The sequence below is a fragment of the Coloeus monedula genome (assembly GCF_965178545.1).
Source record: "Coloeus monedula genome assembly, chromosome: 7".
Lineage (NCBI taxonomy): Eukaryota > Metazoa > Chordata > Aves > Passeriformes > Corvidae > Coloeus > Coloeus monedula.
Window position 1 is genome coordinate 8,760,569 of NC_138787.1, and position 20,523 is coordinate 8,781,091.

At 35.3% G+C, this 20,523-nt stretch overlaps 1 protein-coding gene across 1 annotated transcript in view; it reads left to right on the plus strand.

The window, feature by feature from the left end:
• Nucleotides 1–20,523, plus strand: part of GLS (glutaminase) — a 63,938-nt gene that overhangs the window by 17,978 nt on the left and 25,437 nt on the right. The window contains exons 7-13 of the mRNA XM_082285345.1: nucleotides 5,855–5,913; nucleotides 13,473–13,505; nucleotides 13,760–13,818; nucleotides 14,904–14,970; nucleotides 15,547–15,597; nucleotides 18,015–18,191; nucleotides 19,316–19,447. Of these exons, the coding sequence (XP_082141471.1) occupies nucleotides 5,855–5,913; nucleotides 13,473–13,505; nucleotides 13,760–13,818; nucleotides 14,904–14,970; nucleotides 15,547–15,597; nucleotides 18,015–18,191; nucleotides 19,316–19,447 (578 nt within the window). The remainder of the gene's footprint in view (nucleotides 1–5,854; nucleotides 5,914–13,472; nucleotides 13,506–13,759; nucleotides 13,819–14,903; nucleotides 14,971–15,546; nucleotides 15,598–18,014; nucleotides 18,192–19,315; nucleotides 19,448–20,523) is intronic.

The window sequence follows — 20,523 nt, forward strand, 5'->3', positions numbered from 1 at the left end:
TGAAAGTATTTTAAATTTATTTTTATTTAGTTGAGTTGGTAGCAAGTGTTCCTTAATCATGGCTTCTGTAAAATGGTGGTGAAAGAATCAAAGATGTTAAATTGATTTTGAAAAACATATCACTTCTCAGCCTTCTGAGAAGCAGGTGCTGGTGCCAAAGGCCAGCACTGACTAGTTTCCAGAAGGCGAAATCTTCCCACAGATTATTCTAAATGGAATTTGGCTACTGATTCAAAATGATGTTTTTATTTTTTTCCCTGTGGCAGGAGTATTTTAGCAAGAATTTCTCATACAGCACTTACGTAGATTATTTCTTTTTCATGTTATATTAATTCTCAAGCATGGAAATTTAATTTTAATAAACTTTATGGCAAAAATGTGAGAAAGGTGACTCAGGTAGCCCTAGAGGAAATAATGGATGTTATCTCTGAAACACAAATGTTTCTTCTAGTGGATCTGTCTCAGTACAAGAACAGACAATGTTTCCATTGCCATGGTATTGCAATTAATATTTAATTACCAGCATAAGGCTTGGATGACATTTTTCTCAAGGACTGTATTGAGTTCTGACTTAAATATCTATATTATTAATATATTAATGACACCTGATTATATTTATTATGTTTATAAATATATTCAAACGATTATATAAAAATTAATTATTTATATCTTAAAATCATCTTACCATACTTAAAAATACAATATATCGTGACAGTTTATTTTCTCTGTTTTATTATGTTAGTAAATGGTAATGAAATACCAGTATGAATATATTGCCAAGAGGGATTAAGCATTTTGTCAAGTTTTGCTGTCTTGTTTTTGCTTTCCTAGTTTTTCCAAATATACAGTGTTGTAACAGTGTGAAGAAGACTTGTCTTTCATATCTTACAAAAAGATTTACTATAAAAAAAGCTTTGATGGTGCTGAAAATGGCTCCTGAATTCCTTTGAACTGATACAGATGTTCTGTATTTTCTCTTTTTAATAACGTGACAAAGTATAGAAATTATTTTCTTCTTTTTATTGCTACTTTTAACATTGAACTGTTGGAGAAGAATTGGTGGGCTGTGGTCTTTTACCTTACTGTTATACTTTAAGAGTGTTTATAAGGCAAGAGTGTTTCTTATGCATATTATGTTATGCATAAGAGAATTTGGACTATTGAAATTTTGACCAAGGAACATGAAATTAATAGAGAAGACTAATTCACATGATAGAAAATTTAATTTTTAAATATGTGCTTCTATGGCTGATAGACACAGGAAAGGAGTGCTGGGACTGACCTGGATGGCCTCTTATACAGTCGTTATGAGAAGAACTAAAAAAGTAGGAGTCTAATAAATAGGAACATTTCAGTTATAGTGAGAGAAAGGGAGGTTGAGTTTCTCCAAGTGAAGGAAGAGGAGGGAAGAAAGGATTATACTTTGCTTGTAGATTTAAACCACTGTATGAACTTTAGATATGCAGAGTATTTGTCAGTTTGAGCATCCATAAATACTTTGAAGATCAGATTTGAAAATGAAAAAAAAAGATAGATATTGAATCTATTTACTTTCTGAATATTCAGATGTAGTTGAATTTCATGTTCATAATCCAGATTCTGTGAAGTGATACACAGGTATTTGAAAACTGTTTAGACATGCATCTGAAGCTATTTTTTCTATACTTACTTTATGGAAGATTCCTAAAACAGGATGTTCTTGTATTTCGTTGTTTACTAGTATTGAGATTCAAGCTGGAAAGAATGAAGAATATTTTAAGATAATTTAAAATTATAGTTAAAAATGCCAATATACAACAAAAAGATGTTGCTGTGTTTAGAGTATTATCTGTGCTGTGCAATGGAAATTTGGAAACTTCTGCAGGCTTATGCATATTCAATTTTAAAACTTGTTTTATCAAAGGGAATATATTGCCCAGTCCAAGTCAGATTTCTGCAGGAATAAAACAATCTCCATGCTAATTTAAAAAATATTATTCCAGTTGATTGAAGTAGATCAGGAATTTTACTATGTAAAATATGTCTGAAACAGGCATTATCAGGAATAATTTTCCTGGCTATGGTCATTAGGCAGCTACAGGCTTTTTAATGTCTATTGAGTTCATGATGCTACTAGTGTGACAATACCTGTATATATGAACAGGTAGTATCTCTTATCCATACATACAACCTCTTCTTGGTGATAATTATTTGTAGAATTAGTCCAGTGATATAATAATTTGTGGAACTTAGTCCAGTAATAAAAGTTGCATTGTAATTGAATAGGGGATTGCCAGAAAAGTGTTTAGTTTGCTTATATCTCATTAAGGATAAAAACATGAACTTGGCAGAATAATGAGATGATACAGCAATACATGTGACTTGCAGAGAAGCTGTGTAAAAGATTTTATTTTTTTATCAGTCTGAGCAGATCACTGCCTTTATTATTTGATTATGGAGAGTGTGTGTGTGTTTGGTTTTGGTAATGTGTGTCAGTTAGGTTTGCAGTTTGATACCTCTTTCTAAAGATTAAGGGATGAATTTGTTCATCTCTTTGGCAAGTTTGCAATTACAGTATCAGTCTTCATGCTTAGTTGTTGTACAGGATGAAATCCTTTTGCTGATGGCACCCACTGTGAGGTAGATCAGTAGTGGCTGCTGATTTAGAAATAGACTTGTGTATGAATTTCTTTAAAAATTAATGTAGTGTCAGAACCTATACATCCCCCAGCAGCGAAAAATTACCAGGGAATGGAAGACATCTCTTCTTTGGAATCTGCAGAAATCTTTCAGAGTTTAAGTTTTTATTTAGGCACCGTAGCACTTTAAAAAGGGCAATATAGCTGAAGTTTGGGGACAGGTACTTCATTGTAGAATGGAATATTTTGGTTGGAAGGGACCTACAGCAATCATCTGTTAAGGGCATTTTCCAAATGCCTCTTAAACACTGACAGGCTTGGGGCATGGACCACCTGTAGGAAGCTTGTAGCTGTTTAGGCAAGATAGAGGGTTTTCTGTCTATTACAGACACCTGTGTATAGGAAGTATTTGGGTGTATTCCCTGGTGCTATGCAGATAATGGTGAAAACTGCTTACCTGGGACCTGGATACCCTGGCAGGGTTTGTTGTGCTTAGAAGAGGCAGCAGTGGGTTCACGGCAGGTGTCCTGCTCAGTGCTGTGACGTGCTGGAGTTGGCAGCAGTAGGAGAGGCCCTCAAAGGACAGCTGTTGTTAGTGTATGGTGAGCCAGGCTGCTGTACCTCCCCTTGGCTGGTAAGGCTCCCATAGTGATGTTCCTGCTGGCCTGTCATGAGGGGAACAGCACAGAACTGCATTTTGGAAGCACGTTCAAGAAAGTGCATATTTTGTTTTATCAGAAGGTTCTTCCCTTTGTCATATGCAGGCAGCACATGGAGATGTGTTAGTTGTAAAGTGGCCAGAACAAGTACAGGTTGCTTGAGATGTTAAGCAGTGGGAGACAGGAATCTTCAGAGTAGAGGAGTATGTGACCAAGAATGCCTTGACTTTGCAGGTAAGTGGTGATGTCTGCAAAGAAATAAGAAGCAATAGCGTTTCTGAGGGTATATTCTGTGTGGACATACCACATTGATAAGCTTTTCAATTGCTGAATGCTAAATAAACATTGCACTTCCTTTTTATTCAAACATACACGTGGTATGGAATCTGGTTGTGTTGTTTTCTTTGTACTGTGTGGCAGATTGAAACTATAGAGGTGCACAGAAGAATCAAGAGCAAAATATTTATAAAAATATTTTTAGAATGGGCTCTGTATGATAAAGTCATGAGTTTATGAACTGGAGTGATACCTAATGCTGGTGAGAGGAAGCTGTAAAGAAGAGAAGCATAGCTAGAGTGAGAAATGAGGGTGACAGTGTGTTCTGATTAAGCATGAGAGCCGTGTTGTCTTGAATTGTGTGTCCAGAGTTGGGATCCCCAGCTCAAGGAGAACAGTGAAAAACTGGGGAGGGCTCCAGCGAAGGGCTGCCAGGATGCTGTGCAGTCCAGGGCACGTGCAACTCCCAAGGAGCAGTCGGAAGGGGGAGTCTAGAGGCTCCCCTGGAAGCCTCTTCAAATTCTTGAAGAGGAATTGCCAACATGAGGAATTCTGTAACTCTTCTTGGTAGTGGCACCTGGTACAACAAGGGCCGGTGGCCCCATGCAGTGGCTTGGGAGCTGCAGATTGGATATTAGGGTAAATTTGTCCTCTAGGATGAACAGGATTGTGGGAGAGGTAGAGGATTTGCCACATCTGGAGGTTTTCAAGACTCAGTTAATAGAACCGTGGCAATAGCCTTGCATTGAGTGGGAGGGTGGAGGAGATGACCCCCAGATGTCCCTTCTGATGTGCAGGCTGTGATGCTGTGAGTGGTCATTTGACTTGTGTTCAGGTCTGTGGTCCCTAAGGAGCTATGGAAATCGTATGTTTTCTTATCCAGGATCTGGTCTTAATTGAAAGTCAGATACATTTGACCCTCGTTGCTTGCATTAGTAGATTACAACAGGATATTATATATATGGGAATCTTAAGTATAATCGAATGAAATCAGAAAAATTTGTCAGTCTCGTTCAGAGAGAGAAGGAATGGCAGTAACAACTTTAAAATAGTATCTAGACAACAAGTTTGTATTTTAGGGGAGCTCTGCTGTTTTGGAAGATACTGGCCTTTTTTCCCACTAATAGAATAGTTGGATTTATTTAAAAGTTCCTTTTAATATTGACTTTCTGAAAAATACTAATAAAATTGATGATCAGTTTTTGAAGATTAACTGATAGTCATAGATGGCTAAGTGTCATTGACCATACCCAGTGTAATTTTCATGGGAAGATGTGTGTTGGCTGCGAATATCAGACTCATATCCAAAACCCCAATCATCTCAAGTTTCCTTTAGAGTCCATATTTGTATATCATACATAAAAGTATTAAAGAGTTTTTGTGTTGTTTTTTAATTAGTATTTTTTCAAATTTGGAGATAAAGGAATAGCAAATAAAGAATTCAAACGTCATGATGTTAATGCATTGAGAATTGTTCAAGGTTTGCTCAGAAGTCAACATCCTAGTTAAAAGGCACAGCAAAAATGTTAGTTAAAAGAAGAAAAGGGTTATTTGTTGAAGGTGGATTATTTGGGAAAAGTAAGATGGCTGATAAGGAGAGGTTTTTCAGAAAAAGAAAATAGAAGAGAACGTGATTCATTCAGCAGTCAAGAATGATTTGGGAATGCAAAGATACTGTTAATATGGAGATCAGTGGGAAAAAGGAAAATGTAAGTGTAGCAGGTATGTGCAAGTCAGCTATGAAGTAAGTTAAATTCTAGTGAGGATGAGTAAATACATATTTGCATTTCAGAAGCTGCCGGTAGAAACCTCTGGCTCTTGAAAAGAATCAGAGTTTTGTATTCATGGTCAGCAATAAGGAAATTTAAGAACTGGATTTTAATTATTTTTTAAAGGTCCTGTTTAAACACTTTTAAAATCACTGAGACTTGGTAACTTGGGGGAAAAATTGGAAAGTCCTGGGGTTGCTCCGCTTTTAAGTGTTGTGTTGATCCAATACTGGAACACTGAAGAGCATTTGTAAATTTCAAGAAAAGAAATTATGCCAAACCAAATAATTTACTGGATTAAGTTGCATAAGACTGAGTGTGTTCTAAGCTGTAAAATACTCAGAATTACAAAATATTGTGTATAGTGTTAGATTATGGTATTTTTTTAAAGGTTTAGGATTATATAATAGCTATTCTGTAATAGTAACTTGAAGTCATACATCTAGAATAATTTTTCCCTTAGGCACTTGAATGGTTTTGTTTGACAAACTTGTCTTGGAATATATTTGTAATTGAAAACTTTATTTCACAGACAGGCCTCATAACCCTATGGTGAATGCTGGAGCAATTGTGATCACATCTTTAATCAAGGTAAAAAGTTAATTTTTAGTTTCTCTCCGAGTATTTTAGTAGAATGTAGAAAAAAATGTACAGATTATAAACTGTATTTGATTTTTGACTGCAATATCTGATGGCACTTTACTCATTGGCAGGTAGACAACCTCTGATATTTTGGAAATAGTAACCCTTGCAAACAAATGCAGTGTTAGACTAGCAGTTTCTAACAAGTATCAGTGCATCTCAAAAACTCTGTTTCCTTGATGGTATTAATTTGTTTCCTTCTTTAGCTGCACAACACTTGATAAATTCCCTTGAGAGTGTTGCCTTCTATTTGTTAATTGCTGAGGAAGTATATTGCTCAGGAACATACTTTATAGCACTTAGAAGTACATTTCTGAGTGTCTAGTGCTCTTATAGAGCATAAAGTTACAAGAGTATTTCTTGCTGTGCAGAAGAAATGGAAGATACTATAATTTGTACAGGAGCAATTGTGCTGTATCTAAATGTCAGTCTTATGTTGAATTTGTGTGCTATTGACATCCTGCACCACTAAATTATGTTAGGCTTCTATGGTACACAGTTGTTGTTGGGATGCAAGTGTGCTTTCTTAAATAAGAATGTTTGAAAATAGTCACTTATTTTGCCAAGCACACCAGGACTGAATAATGACTTTGCATCTTTAGTCCATGATCTTGAGACTTTTGGAAAGCTGTATTGTATTTTTTCCTTAGAATAGCTGTGTATAAATATCTTCAAGTTGTTAATGGTATAAACTCCATATAATGTTAATGCTTGCCAGATACTTGATTTGTATTTTCTTCTGGTGTTGGTCGCCACAGGTACAAAAAATTAATTTTTTTTTCTAAGGGTACCTGCATAGAGTTCTGGGGAACATGTCAGTCCCCTGGAATTTTTGAGTAGTAAACTTGATACTGTTACTTCAGAGGTCTAAAAGTCTTGTTTACCACCTGTTTCTTGGTTGCGTTTCAAAGTCCAATAGCAACAGTGTGTTTCCTACCCTCTATGTCCAAAACGTTGATTTTAAAATTACTTAGATCTTGATTTTCTGTTATTTTATATTTAAAGAAGGTGTAAGAACTCCTGCTTAAAGACATTTATCTTTGATAGCTGTAGGTGAAAGAAAATGGCCTTAAGTATGACAGGTAAATTTATTCACATTTAATATTTTTTAAAGGTTGACTGAGCATTGAAATTCACTTGGATAATAGTGAATTTTAAAAACTGACTTAACACACTTGTCTGAAATGTCAAAATGTTAGTCCAAATACAACATGCCCTGCTGATCATAAGGCAAAACAAAAGCATGTGCCTCTTGCAGAAGGCACGTAGTTCTTGATAAATGGTGTACTTCTGAATAGATAACATGGATTTGTTTATTGCATGCAACTGTGGTATTTGTTGCAAGGATGGGGGATTGGTTTTGCTGGGTGGCTTTCTTTAAATTTTTATTTGGGTTTTTTCTGTAATGTTCTTATAAAGAGTATTGCATTGCACTAACATTTCTGCATGTGGTAACTGCACGTCTAGTGGACGCGTATCTTACTTAGCACACCATTATTTGTTTTCAGTGTGATTAAAATGTAGATTATTTTCTGTACTGCTTTCACTAAGATATCATTTATCATTTGAATAACTAACCAAGCTAAATATATTCTGAAGAAAATTATGTAGAGGGACACAGGTACAAAACTACCTAGTAGTTGTATTTTTTGTGAAGTAACTTCTTTACAATCTGCAACTTAACATTATTCCTACTAACCTGTGAATTACGTAATTCACGTTTGTATTTGATCTAATATCAAACTTACCTTTTTTCTGAAAAAGGTGGCTTCATTAACTCATGTTTTGCCCTCAATTCCTCTGCATTTGTTCCTTTTATTTAAGGTGTTACATGTCTTAAAGGCAGTGTATGGCTCTTAAAGTACAAAAAACTTAAATTCACCATGTATTGCAGATTTATCTAATGTGACAGCATGTTAATAACTATGGAGAGATTGTTGCTGTATTTCATAGTTAAGAATGCTTTTATCTCCTTTGAGATTCATTATCTCTTTCTGAGAAATGGATCTAAGAAGTCTTTCAAAGTTCCCATACGTGGTACTGAGTTTAGCAGCTATTAGTAGACATGATCTTGCACACAGCTGTCCTTAGAGCCTGGCACAGATAATGGTTACTTGTGGATGAGAGATGATGCTTGGAGTAATCTTTCTGTCAGAATATGTTAACATGTAATATGTTAACATTTTAGGGGTAAAAATGGCTCTTAGCATCACTTACCTGGTTCTGGCTTCTGTAAGAATTTGGTGTTCCCACCTTGGAACAGAGCAGGGACCTAAACTGTAACATTACATGGTCTTTGCAGTCCATAATAATAAATAATGAGGGGTATGTGCATGTTAAATTGTACGTTTGTTTGAGTTACTTAGGCATGGCTGTATCATGCTCCTGCCATCTTAAGTGATTCTCCGACTGCCCTGGGTTTGGAGCTACAGTGTATTTACATTTTGGTGCCTCAACCCCTGGCTCTGTTCTGATTGTACTTGCATTACACTCCATAGACTATTTTGTCAGTTTAAAGGATGTATCTACAATAAAAATGCATTAGCAAAAGGACATCCTGCAGGTCACTTTTAAAGAAATAAAATTTAAAAAAAACCCCTAAGGACCTTTTCCCTTGTTGATAATTGTACAGCCATTTGCCTGTAATACTAGTTATATAAATGACGTGGTTACAACAATTTTCAAATAATTTTTATCAAAAGAAAATTGTGTGGCAATTACAGGAGTTTGTGGAAAAGTGGTATGAGATAAAACAGTAATTTTTTCCATATCTTCAAGGAAATATAGGTGCTTGAAAGAAGGTGATTTAACTCCTGTACAGGTTTAGTACAGATTCAGTGCAGCTTTCTGTACATCACATTGGCTGGGAAAAGTCTTTATTGCCTGTAGTAGGGATAGATTTTACTGCTTTGATCTGTTTTCTTAAACTTCAAACTCAATTCTCAAAGCTTGTCAACTCCAGGAATAACAGTGGTTTTGTCAGGGAGTTCCCACTTCCACATTACCTTTACTGACTTGTCGTATTAGAAGTGCAGGTGAGATAAAGAGGAAGGATTCACAGAGAAATATGTGGAAGAAGGCAGATGGCTGTGGATGGAATCACCAGAGGATAAAGGATTAATCTTAAGTCATTTTTATTGTGTGCTTTAACATTCCATCTGTAGATAAAAGTTTTCCTAATCTAACAGCAAAGGTTCAGGCAAATACAGCATCTTTAAATCCTCTACGTACTGGCAGCCACATGCAGACTGTAGACAGTGTGGACTTGAAAGCTCACTGAAGGGAGGTGTTCTGTTGTCTTGAATTATATGGGAAGCATTTAGACATGTTGGGAATAACAAAATTCATAGTTCTTGCAAAAAATTTGGTGTACGAGAAAATGAAAATGCTGATCTCGCTGACCCTGAAAAAACCTTAGTTCAATGGAAGCTTTTTTTTTTTGATAAAACATGGAGGGGTTTGTGATATATTTAAGAGCTTTCTAAATATACTGATAAATCAGAAAGTAAATGAGGCAAAGAGTGGTAGAAAAAAACCTGTCTGGCTGTGCCAAGGGTCTGTTTGCTGTCAGGATTCAGTTATTAGGAAACCTATGCAGTTACAGTTTAATACTTGAGAGGTGGGAAAATGCATGGTTTATTTGGCAGTATAGTTATAATAAATTGTACTGATTTAGCTTAACTGCTCTATGCTGTCACTCCAGTTATCCTTCCTGATAGACTGTTGTGTAAATATACATACAAACCACTTTGCATCATGTGTTGGTGTTGTGATCTTCTCTACCAGATACTTGTCTTTACTTTGGTGACATTGCCTCTCTTCCTAGGTTATTAATTTTCTTTTGGCAACTAATTTGGGGATAGAACTTACATCCATGTTTTTCTCCACTTGCTTTTTACTGTAACTCAAGTATATTGGATGTTATCTGATGTAGAATATGTATGAGATTCTGTGAAATGACGTCTGTTCAGTGGTCACAAATGCACAGAAGTGAAGGACACACAAAATGTGATGTATTTGAAATTTTCATAGTATTTGTCTTAGGTCAAGTACTGTCTGTCACAGTGTACTCTCAAGTATTTCAGAGCTGAAAATGGTACACTAAACTGTCAAGACACCAGTTCTCACAGAACAGGACCATCTTAACAAATAAATATAAAAAGTGTGTAAGTACAGAAAGCTAAAATAAAGACATAAAGAAAAGACATAAAGAAAAATGCACAAGTGTAAAAAAAAGAGTTTTCTTGCACTCTGATGTAGTATTACGATTTTTTGTTTCTGGATATTTTCATCACAGGATAGCGTTAGATTATAAATTTGGCTTTAAATATTCCAGAAATTAATTTTTAAATAATCTTCTATTATTAGAAGATTATAAACTTCTCATGATCCAGGTGTTTTTGTTAGCTGTGCTTAGATTCAAAATTGAGAAATTGCTTTAGCAAGAGACACGTGGTAAGAGCTATATGGTCTAATCATAGAAACAGTGTTGATCAATGAAAAGTGGCTAATATTAACTACTTTTCCAATAAGTATTGCCTGATTTTGTTGTTGCAAGCTCTGGTAAGTATCCATGGGTCTCTTTCCTATGTAGGCATGTAGCCTTTGCAACTGTTTCTATTTTTTAATAGAAATACAAGTAATATAGTACAAGTACCTTGTTTAAAATAAAAAAGGGAAGATCACTAAAACCTGACACAGTCAAAAAATTCAAATTTATGATTGACAGCCATAGGTTCATTGGGGTTTTAAGTGTTTGCAAAATTGTGTTGAGCTGTCTTCTGCAAGTTTGAATTTTCTGCCTATCAAACTGCTTCAGTCCTAACATTGTAAATTTAATTTTGTATTCATTTAGAAGTGTTTTTTCATATGTTTATACACACAAGCATGTATAAGTGTGTATATGAACATATGTTCCAGTAAATGTACAAAGTGTTTGTGGAGTTAGTGCATGGAATGTTTTCTTTGATGTTCTAGACAGGTTGAATTGCATCTGAACTTTAAAAATGCTTTTTAAGAAGTATTGTCATGGTTGCCCTCAAATTCATAGGTTTATACAGTCAAGCTAAAAATAAGGGCTTGTGGAAGAACAGAAGTTTCCTTGTCTCTTATATTTGTTTAAATTATTACGGAAAAGCTGCTTAGTACTCTAAATGTTAGGATTTTATATTTGCAATTGAATTTTAATCATAGAATGTGTGTTGCCACTGTGTCTCTTCAGCTTTTTAGGAGGAGCAGGATACCTCTGTCAGCTGCTGAAAGAGGGGAACTAATCTGCTGGGGTTTTTAGTCATCATGTGTATGGAAGCAGAGTTTCTCATTTCAGTAACATGTTGTAGTAAATCCCTACTGAGGTCTTGATCGTGTGATTGCTTAAGCAAATAGTTCAGGTGAATGAGCAGTCTGATTTCAGTAACAATGCTTTTGTGTGTGATATGAAATACCTCTACAAGTGCGCGGAACATCAAGGACTAAAAACTCATCATCTGGCTTAGTATGCAGAAGATTTTCTTCCCAAAATACGAGTTTAGTTGTGAACTTTGAAAAGGAACCTTTTTTATTAAAAGTCAATGTGGAAAAAGTTTGCATTGAGTCTTTGCCCACCAATTTAATGTGCTGCTGGTAAAGCCATGTTTTTGTTGAAGGGAATATTTTTTTCAACCAGGCAGAACAAAAAAGTGAAGTATTATGTATTTATATTTTTGCAGAAAGCATGATCTCTTTCTCCCTCTTTTCTTTTTTTTTTAACAAAAGAACCTGTTTCAATTTATTAAACATGTCTAACCATACAATTATCAATGCAGCATCCCATAACTAATGCTGACCCACTTTCCCAGAAAAAGATGTTCATTGTGCATTTGAAAGGTTGAAAAGGTTTTTGTGGTTTAAATGTTGTTACATATTTTACAGCATTAGGATCTATGGAATATTTTGACAACTGCAACAGTTCAATGAAGTTGGTAATTTCTTCTTTTAATTATTTTTCATTGAACAGATTTGGAGTTAAATTTTTAAGATTTGTGTTCTGGTATATTATACAGGAACATTTTGATGAAATGTATCATGCGTTTTTTTATCTAATTGAAAATTAGCTAGAGATTATTGCCTTTAGGAGTAAGGTTATTAGCCTTTAAACATAAGGTAGCCACTGGCGCATAATTTTGAGAGAACAGTGTGGTGTTCCTTTCACCAGTGATCATACGTGTGTGTCTGCACATCCTCCTGTAGATGAGCTGATGCATGGGCTTCCAAGATTATCTGCAATACCCTAATCCACATGCAGAGTGGGAAATGAGACTGGCTTTATGCATTTCATTAAGTAAAATACTGGTTGATATAAAGCTTCCGTTTTTTCCACTTTCTTCCCCATCCCCACACTAAACACAGTGCAAGTAGCGTCTTGAATTGTTTGAGATTTGTTAGAGGCTTGTTATTCTAAATAGAGTGTCTTTAATATTAAAATAATGTATTAAAACAGATACATTGTTTCCACTTGTGTATGCGATGCCATTGTTTTTTAAACTTCCTCCAAAAATTCTACTTGGCTACTTAAAAAAAATTAAAAACTCCCCCCAGTAGACCATATGCTATTTTTTACCTCCCACTCCTCTTTCAATCTCTTTTGATAGGAATTTGTGAAAGGCCACCCATCAGAGACCTCTGAAAAATTAATGTTTTTAACTGGCAGCTAATAAATTTGAGAATGTTCTTCAATGTGGGAGGAAAAAAAAATTCTCAAAATAACACCCCTCATCCTTCCTGAAAAACCCAAACCAAGCACACCCTAAGAATTAAGTTTCACTATCATCCTTATTAAGTTGGATTTAGATTTTCCTGTACATTGTTATCACAATGATGTGCCCTATGATGTGAAGTTTTATTTTTCTAGCTGTTTAACAATTTTTAATAGGTAGGACATTAATCAGATATTGACTAAATCAGATATTTTAAAACTAATTGCAGTTATTTTCATAGTAAGGGGTAACACTTCATTTTTAGTCTTCGATCTAAATTCTTAGTATGGGCACTGGCCATGGAAATATTTTAACTTCAGTAGCCTCAATCTCCCTATGCTCAGCTCTGTTGGTAATATGAGAATACTTTTGGCTTACTAATCTATAAAAAGTTAGTGTTTTTACTGTAATTATCCTGTTTGTAGTTACTTCTGTATTTTTTTTGCTTTAGCTACAGCATTTACTTATGCTAAGCATGTAAAGTTGAATAGAGAGCACTTAAAATAAAGCATACCTTCATTTATTACCTTCCAGTTTAAATTAATTTCCAACATACAGGTGTTGGTTAAGATTCATAGGATTATTTAAATGATAATTAAAGATTTACTTACCTAACACTTTAATTTTTTCATTAATATATGAAGTGATTGTAGTACCTTATTCTTAATTAGCCTCATACCTTAGTTATGTGCATTAAAATCCTAATACTGTTAAGTGAACTAACTTCTTTCCTGTGTTAACAATTTTTGTAAATTATTTTTTCTTTTCTTGCAGCAAGGAGCAAATAATGCAGAAAAATTTGACTACGTAAGTTGATGTTATAACATTGCTTTTTAAACTAAATTCAATGGAAAATTTTCAAGATGGCAAAAGGATTGAAAGTTAAATTTTAATAATATCCTATGTTTTGTCTCTGTAGATATACTTGGTTGTTCAAACATTTAGTGATTTGTATTGCATTTGTAAAATGGTGTTGCAAGATTTAGGGTACGGCTGGGTTGAAAGTTGATAACCTTTTCATGTGTAAAAATATTGCTTTTCCTTCTCTTTGTCTCTAACAGGTGATGCAGTTCATGAATAAAATGGCTGGTAATGAGTATGTTGGATTCAGTAATGCTACGTAAGTATTTTTTATTCACTTACTGAGGTTAGGTGGAAAGTGTTTCAGCTGATAACTGGCATATGATCTTATGACAAAGTTCAGTTATTTACATTTAAACCAGCATTTCATCCCTTGTATTGGAGGGTGTCTTTGACTTAAAATTTACAGCTAAAGTTGTGCATGTCTCTGACATCAGTGTGGCTGAATTTCACCTAAAAGTGTTGGTTACCTCTTTGAAATGTCAGTATTCTGTCTTAGTGCTCTGCTGGTGCTATGGCAATGAGAGCTGTAAGTGCAACTCTTCCCTTCCTGGCATTCATATTAAAAATTAAACTCTGCATGTTGGTGGCTGCGTAGCAAATGTTTAGAAAGCACTGTTCATAACAACTGGGACTCCCTCTGCTTTTTTATTTTGCATATTTAAATTCTTTTCTAGAAGAAACAGTTCCCCTCATAAACTCAGTGTATAGCATTCCGAAAATCTGGAGAGCTTTTTCAGGCAGCATGAGGGAAATCATGAAGATTCCCTTTAGCAGAGTTGCTTCCAGGTTGCCAGCTGGAATGCACATGCAGAGGTGTTTTTCCTGAGCTTTGTTACAATAAAAGGTGTGTACTATACAATACCAGGCAGGTATTCCTCCTTTAGTTTTCATCCTTACCTTAATCATCACAATGAGGAGTGCAGCCATCAGTCTGGTCATTGTCTGATCTGCTGTGTGTGTGATCCTCAGATTCCTCTGCTTTGGTCAGGAATGACCCTTTCGCTGTGGGATGTTCCATTCCACTCCGGCCTATTTAGAAATGCTTCCGAGATTAGGATCTTGCCCTCCTTTGCCTTATCTCCAAGTCAGCTTATGTTGTGTGGGTAACCAGTATTTGTGTATTTGGATGTCAATGCTGATTCAATCCAGCTGGGTGAACTGGGATGAACTTCTATGGCCAATTCTGTCCCATTAGTAGAATATTTGTGTTCAGAAGTGGTATATCCTTTACATGCAGTTTTACTGAATTACATTATACATCTTGAGTTCAGCGATTTTTGGAGGTTTTTTGGAAAGTTTGACATGTTGCCTTGTCTTTTTTTTTTTTTTTTTTTCTTTTAGGTTCCAGTCTGAAAGAGAGAGTGGAGATAGAAACTTTGCAATTGGCTATTACTTGAAAGAAAAAAAGGTTAATCTCTTTTTTTCTTGAGTGTATTTTGAAGATGGTGTGCTGGGTTTTATCCATAGTCTGTGAAGACTTTTAATTTATTTTATGTACAGTATGGCATAAATTAATACTGTATATGTCTTATCAATGTTATTCAAATGCTGTCATTAAAAAAGTGTGATACGTAAGCCATTCTCATAAAACACCTCTAAATATTTTTCTGTATTGTAGCCATGGTAATTTGTTTTATTTGTTGTAAAGCATATAATCTGTGCTGTACAGGTGACTTCACAAAACTCCTGGATGCATTTTTCAGTTTGCTTATTTAAAGATGATGGAAAGATGTACTGAAAAAAGTACATTTAAAGATGTACTGAAAAATATTTTAGTACCTAGTTTATTGATATTGCTGCACCAAGTTATTTTTAAATCTGATGTCATCAAATATTTCTACTTATTATATTTAAAAATTTATATTAAAATATGCTTAATGCTTAGTATGCTGACAAAAATATAGCTTAATTTACGTCTTTCTAAAAGTGGTACTTAAAAAAAAAAAAAAAATTTACCTAAAGAGTCTTTATTTTTCTTCCTCAGTGCTTTCCTGAAGGCACGGATATGGTTGCTATACTAGACTTCTATTTTCAGGTAACTGACTTTAAAATTGAGACTAACTATAGACTTAGAATTGCTATTGTAAGCAGTAGAAGCTGATTTGTGCCTAGACATGGAGGCTTTAATGACTTGCAGTTAAATTTCTCAGCCTCTGTTAAACTCTGGAAATGACAGATGTGTGTTTGATGCATCCAGATTTGCTTTTGTTTAGGTGATCTACTCAGATGTTTTTATTGCTAATACAAACTAGCAATAGTCTTTAAACCACTAGTAGAAGTTTAAAATGTCTTGTATTACTTCAGTGAGTTTGACAAAACATGTCTTCTTCTTTGGGTTGCTGCTTCTTATTGTGCTGTGGAGTACTTTACTGTGTAACTGGAGAATGCATGCTGAGCTGTAGGCTTGAGGGGAGTGGTACAAGGGAAGTAATGGCAATATCTCCTTCTTTTAGTTTAATTCAGTGAGTTTAATTTTGAGTAAAAGAATCTATATATATGTTTATTCTCCCCCTCCCCCATTTTTTTTCTTTTTGACTTTCAGCAAGTTGTTTGCAACTGTCACAAAATGAGAACTTGGCAAGTGTGAGGTATTTCCTCAGTAAGGGTTTCCTAATGTTTAAATGCTCACAACTCAGCCCTGCTGTGTAGGGTTCTCAAGAGGTAGTTCAAGTTGTGTTACTGATTCACTTCATCTGGGAGAGTTTAAAAAAAAAAAAAAAACCCACAGAGTTCCGTTCTCAAAATCTGTTTTTGACTTGGAGACTTGCTGTTACTTACGCAAATCATAAGCCATTATTTTCAAAATGCAAATTTTATTCAAGTTTTTTGTGTTTGGATGCACCTGCTCTCTTATCTTTAGATCAGATGAGTGTTTGTGAAGTAAGATATGTGTGATTAGCTGTAGCTGACCTCTTGTTGAGTTAGAAACTAGGTACAAGCTAATAGTCTGCTCTAAACTTCCCTTGTGACTGAACAGAACGTGTAATTTATCTGAATTTACTGTGTAAACGTGCTTTTTAAATGCCTTGTATCCCACTGCCTGATAATGTGTTCTAAGTGAAAGCTATTCATAACTTAAGAAATGTTAAAGCTAACTTTTCTGATGTATTTTAATTTGGCCTAATTTTTGTGCATTCTGATCTCTGATTTAATGACCATGTGTCATTCTTTCTTTTTTCTCTTGAAAAATCCCCTTTTCGCTCCATGCTCAGGAAAAGGATAGCTCATACACGAGCAGCATTTCTGTTTTCTTGTTAGGGTACAACGCTTAACTTTCCAACACTCAGATTCTACTTAAAAGTCTAGTTGTTTCTTTTCTTTGGGTTTTCTGTAATGTTCCTTCCTCCCTTTTGTAACTGGGAACTTTCTGAGCAGGAATAAAGGTATTTGCCTATTATCTCTGTAAAGTGAGGATGGATTGTTCTCAGATTAGAGAACCGAGGTACAAAATGCAGGTGCTTAAACTGAGAACCTAGAAACAATTTTTTTTTTCAAAGTAGGTGATACTATGTAATACTTCATATGTTTAAAACACGGTTGCCATTTTAGATGCGTCTCTGACAATCTCTTGATTTGCAACTCCAGTTGATTGGACTAGGATGTATTGAGTTTGGCACCCGGAAAATAAGAATTCCAGGTAGTAACTACTCATGCAAACGTGGCTTAGGTAACTTCATGAAGTATCATGTAATGACTGTTTGGCAAAAGCAAGAATACGAGCACTAGTTTGTTTACTTTTTAGAGCAGCATTTCAGCTTCAGGTTGAAACCAACTTATCTTTTGGTTTCTGCAGAAATGAGGCAGCATCAGGTGATGGCATCATATCACATTTCCTGATGTGTCACCAAAGTATGTATAGTCTGTACTGAAGCAGGGATCCTGGGAAAAACTATGGTGTGGTTGTATAATTACTAAATAAAAAATTAAATATGAGAAAGGTGAAATAAAGCTGCATCAGCAGGAAGTGCTGGCATTAATACTTGCATGTGCTAGAATTTGCAGCTTTAAATTGTACTTCTAATAACGTGTGGGATCTTCTAATGCTTTAAAATGAAAAGAACCCACCACACAAAACAAGCTCAAATTGAAAAAAGCAGTCATTCTGTGGCTTTGCCATTTAAGCAGATGCAAAATACTGAGATTGTTTTACAGACCTCTTCCTCTCAAAGGAACATAAGGGGGGGTGGGGGGAGGAATTGAGCAGAGACACTAACCCATAAAAATACTGTCCCCAGCTTTTAAGAGGGCTTACAAACACTGTCACTGGGATCTTTATAGTAGAAAGATTCAGACTGTATTAATTGATGCTACTAGTGTCATCTGTAACAAATGTATGTTACAGGTGATTTTGAGATGTTATTATAATATTTCTGTATTTTGTTGGTCCTGCTGTAGTTGGCCTTACTGTGCTAGAAGTACCAATGCTTATAATCTCTATTTCTTTTCCATAAGCTTTGCTCAATAGAAGTAACATGTGAGTCAGCAAGTGTGATGGCAGCAACTCTGGCTAATGGTGGCTTTTGCCCAATCACTGGTGAGAGAGTCCTGAGTCCTGAAGCAGTCCGGAATACCTTGAGTTTGATGCATTCCTGTGGCATGTATGACTTTTCAGGGCAGTTTGCCTTCCATGTAAGTACTTTCCAAGTGTTAATTACAGCTGACCAAGAAGACTAATCTGTGCTATTATTTTCTGTGTTCCAGGGGTTGCTTCCTTGTTTTTGAGGCAGAGGAGAGGGCGTTACATGAATTGTTTAGAAATTGAACACACTGTAAGGGAAAATCTCACCTAAGATTCACGGCACTACTAGTGTCACATACCTTATAGCACTCTGCCTTCACATTTGGGAATCCTTTTCCTATCAAAACATGAATACTGTTCCTTAGGAAAGGCTGTTCATGAGAGAAACAGGTCATGATGCAGATGGAACTAAAAACATGGCTGCAGAAATCCTGCTGTATGGGAGTCAAGGATAGCAGAAAGCCTTTGCAGACAGTTGTTTTTTCTTCACTAGCTCAGGCTCAGAAATTGTCTTTATGTGTTGTAAAAATGGCTGTCATACACAGCACATGTACTGTGCTCCTGTTTTCTAGCAGTGTGTTCCATACATGTAAATATTTCGAGATGGACTGTATCTTATTGATACTTTCAGTACTCTGGTTTGAGCATTTTTAGTTTTTCCTTAGTGCATACACGTAAAAGTGGTTATGGTGGCGTTGTGTGACCTAAGAGTTGCTGCTTGGAGAGCTATGAGAGCTATGATGACATGTTAGTTCCTTCTGGAAAAAAGTAATGCCTTTGTTCAGATTGTAAATAAGTAGGTTATTGTATGATTTCATAGACACTCTGCAATTTTCTTGTGGTTTTGTTTTTTGCCTTTTCCAGTCAAGATTTTTACAGCTTCATTCTACCACCTTGTTGTAAGCTGTTCATGAGACATACACTTGTGTACTACTGCTTAGTCACAGTTGCTTGTTTTATAATAGATTTAAATTATCTTTTTTCACAGTATTACTGACTCACTGTATTCTGAGAGCAAATAGTTTTATGATTCTGAGCCTCGGATTGTCACAAACTGCATCAGGTTATTGTTTATCTAAAAAGAGATAAGTAATAATGCTTTCCTAGCTTCAAGTGCCTTCCAGATACATGTTTTATAAATGCTACACAATAATCTTCAGGAAAATGCTGATGCACTGTGTTACAATAGTCAGGAACATCTGCAGAGGCCAGTAATGCTCTGATTATTCTATAGGTTGGTCTTCCTGCAAAATCTGGAGTTGCTGGTGGCATTCTTCTGGTTGTTCCTAACGTCATGGGCTTGATGTGCTGGTCACCTCCTTTGGACAAGATGGGCAACAGTGTTAAAGGAATTCACTTTTGTCATGTAAGCAGCATTGCCCTTGGGGTTTTTGGTTGTTTGGGTTTTGGTGGTTTTTTTTTTTTTTGCTTTTGCAGCTGATGTTTATGGAGTTTCAGTTGGCATAGCTGAGATCTAAGTGAATTAAATGGTGATTTGTGATTGTTCCCTACATAACAAGTTTCATTGATTCAAGGGTGAAAGTCATAGAATAGATATTTGCTTTTTAGTAATAAATAGCACTTGAATTCAGTGAGTGTTAAAATATGATGCCAGAAACGCTGTAGAAATCTGTTGTGGAAAAGCTTTGAAAAGGAACACTTCATGAAGTAACAAAAGTGCTGGATGCCAGTATATTGCATTAAAAACTGTAGAGCTCTATTTATAGACTTCTTTCCCTCTCTTGTCATAAAGTGCAGTTTTCAAAACGCTGGAAATGCAACTCTTATTTCATTGCAATAAAAGAAAAAGATTGTAATGAAATATTGCCGTTCTGATGTATTTTTAAACTGATTTTTGTAAACCATGTGACGTAAAAGATGTCTTCATACATGATACCCAGCTGTTGGGCAAGCTCTTCCTAGCTTCATGTTGTGCCAGTGAAAGGGCTGTGGATAGTCTGATGATAGCAGCATTAGAAGCAGGAGAGATTTTGGGGAGGACTGTGTGATGATTAATAAACATGTTTTGTGGGAGAGGAGAATGTAAAAAATTTCTTCCTTTTTTCTCCCTAAAACTACCTTGTAATGAATGATTGCTTAATTATAAATGGGAGGTTGAGCAGCAGTTAAAACTTTTCATGCTTCTATTTATCTAACATTCGTACAGCTTCAAATTAAGATGTTACTAATTCTAGTTTAAGTACTTTAAATTTCATATGAAATTGTGCTGGTAACTTAACTCTAAAATCCTGGAATAGCAGGCTAGGTGAAGATTTACTGCGTCAATTCTGCATTCCAATGAGACCCAAAAACTGATACATGATCATGGCATACAAGTAACATGAATGTAACATTCACTTTTAAAAATAGAACAGCGTTGCCAAGTTTTGTAATTACAGCCTTTCATGCTGTAACTCAAACTGACTTAGGATCCATTATGTC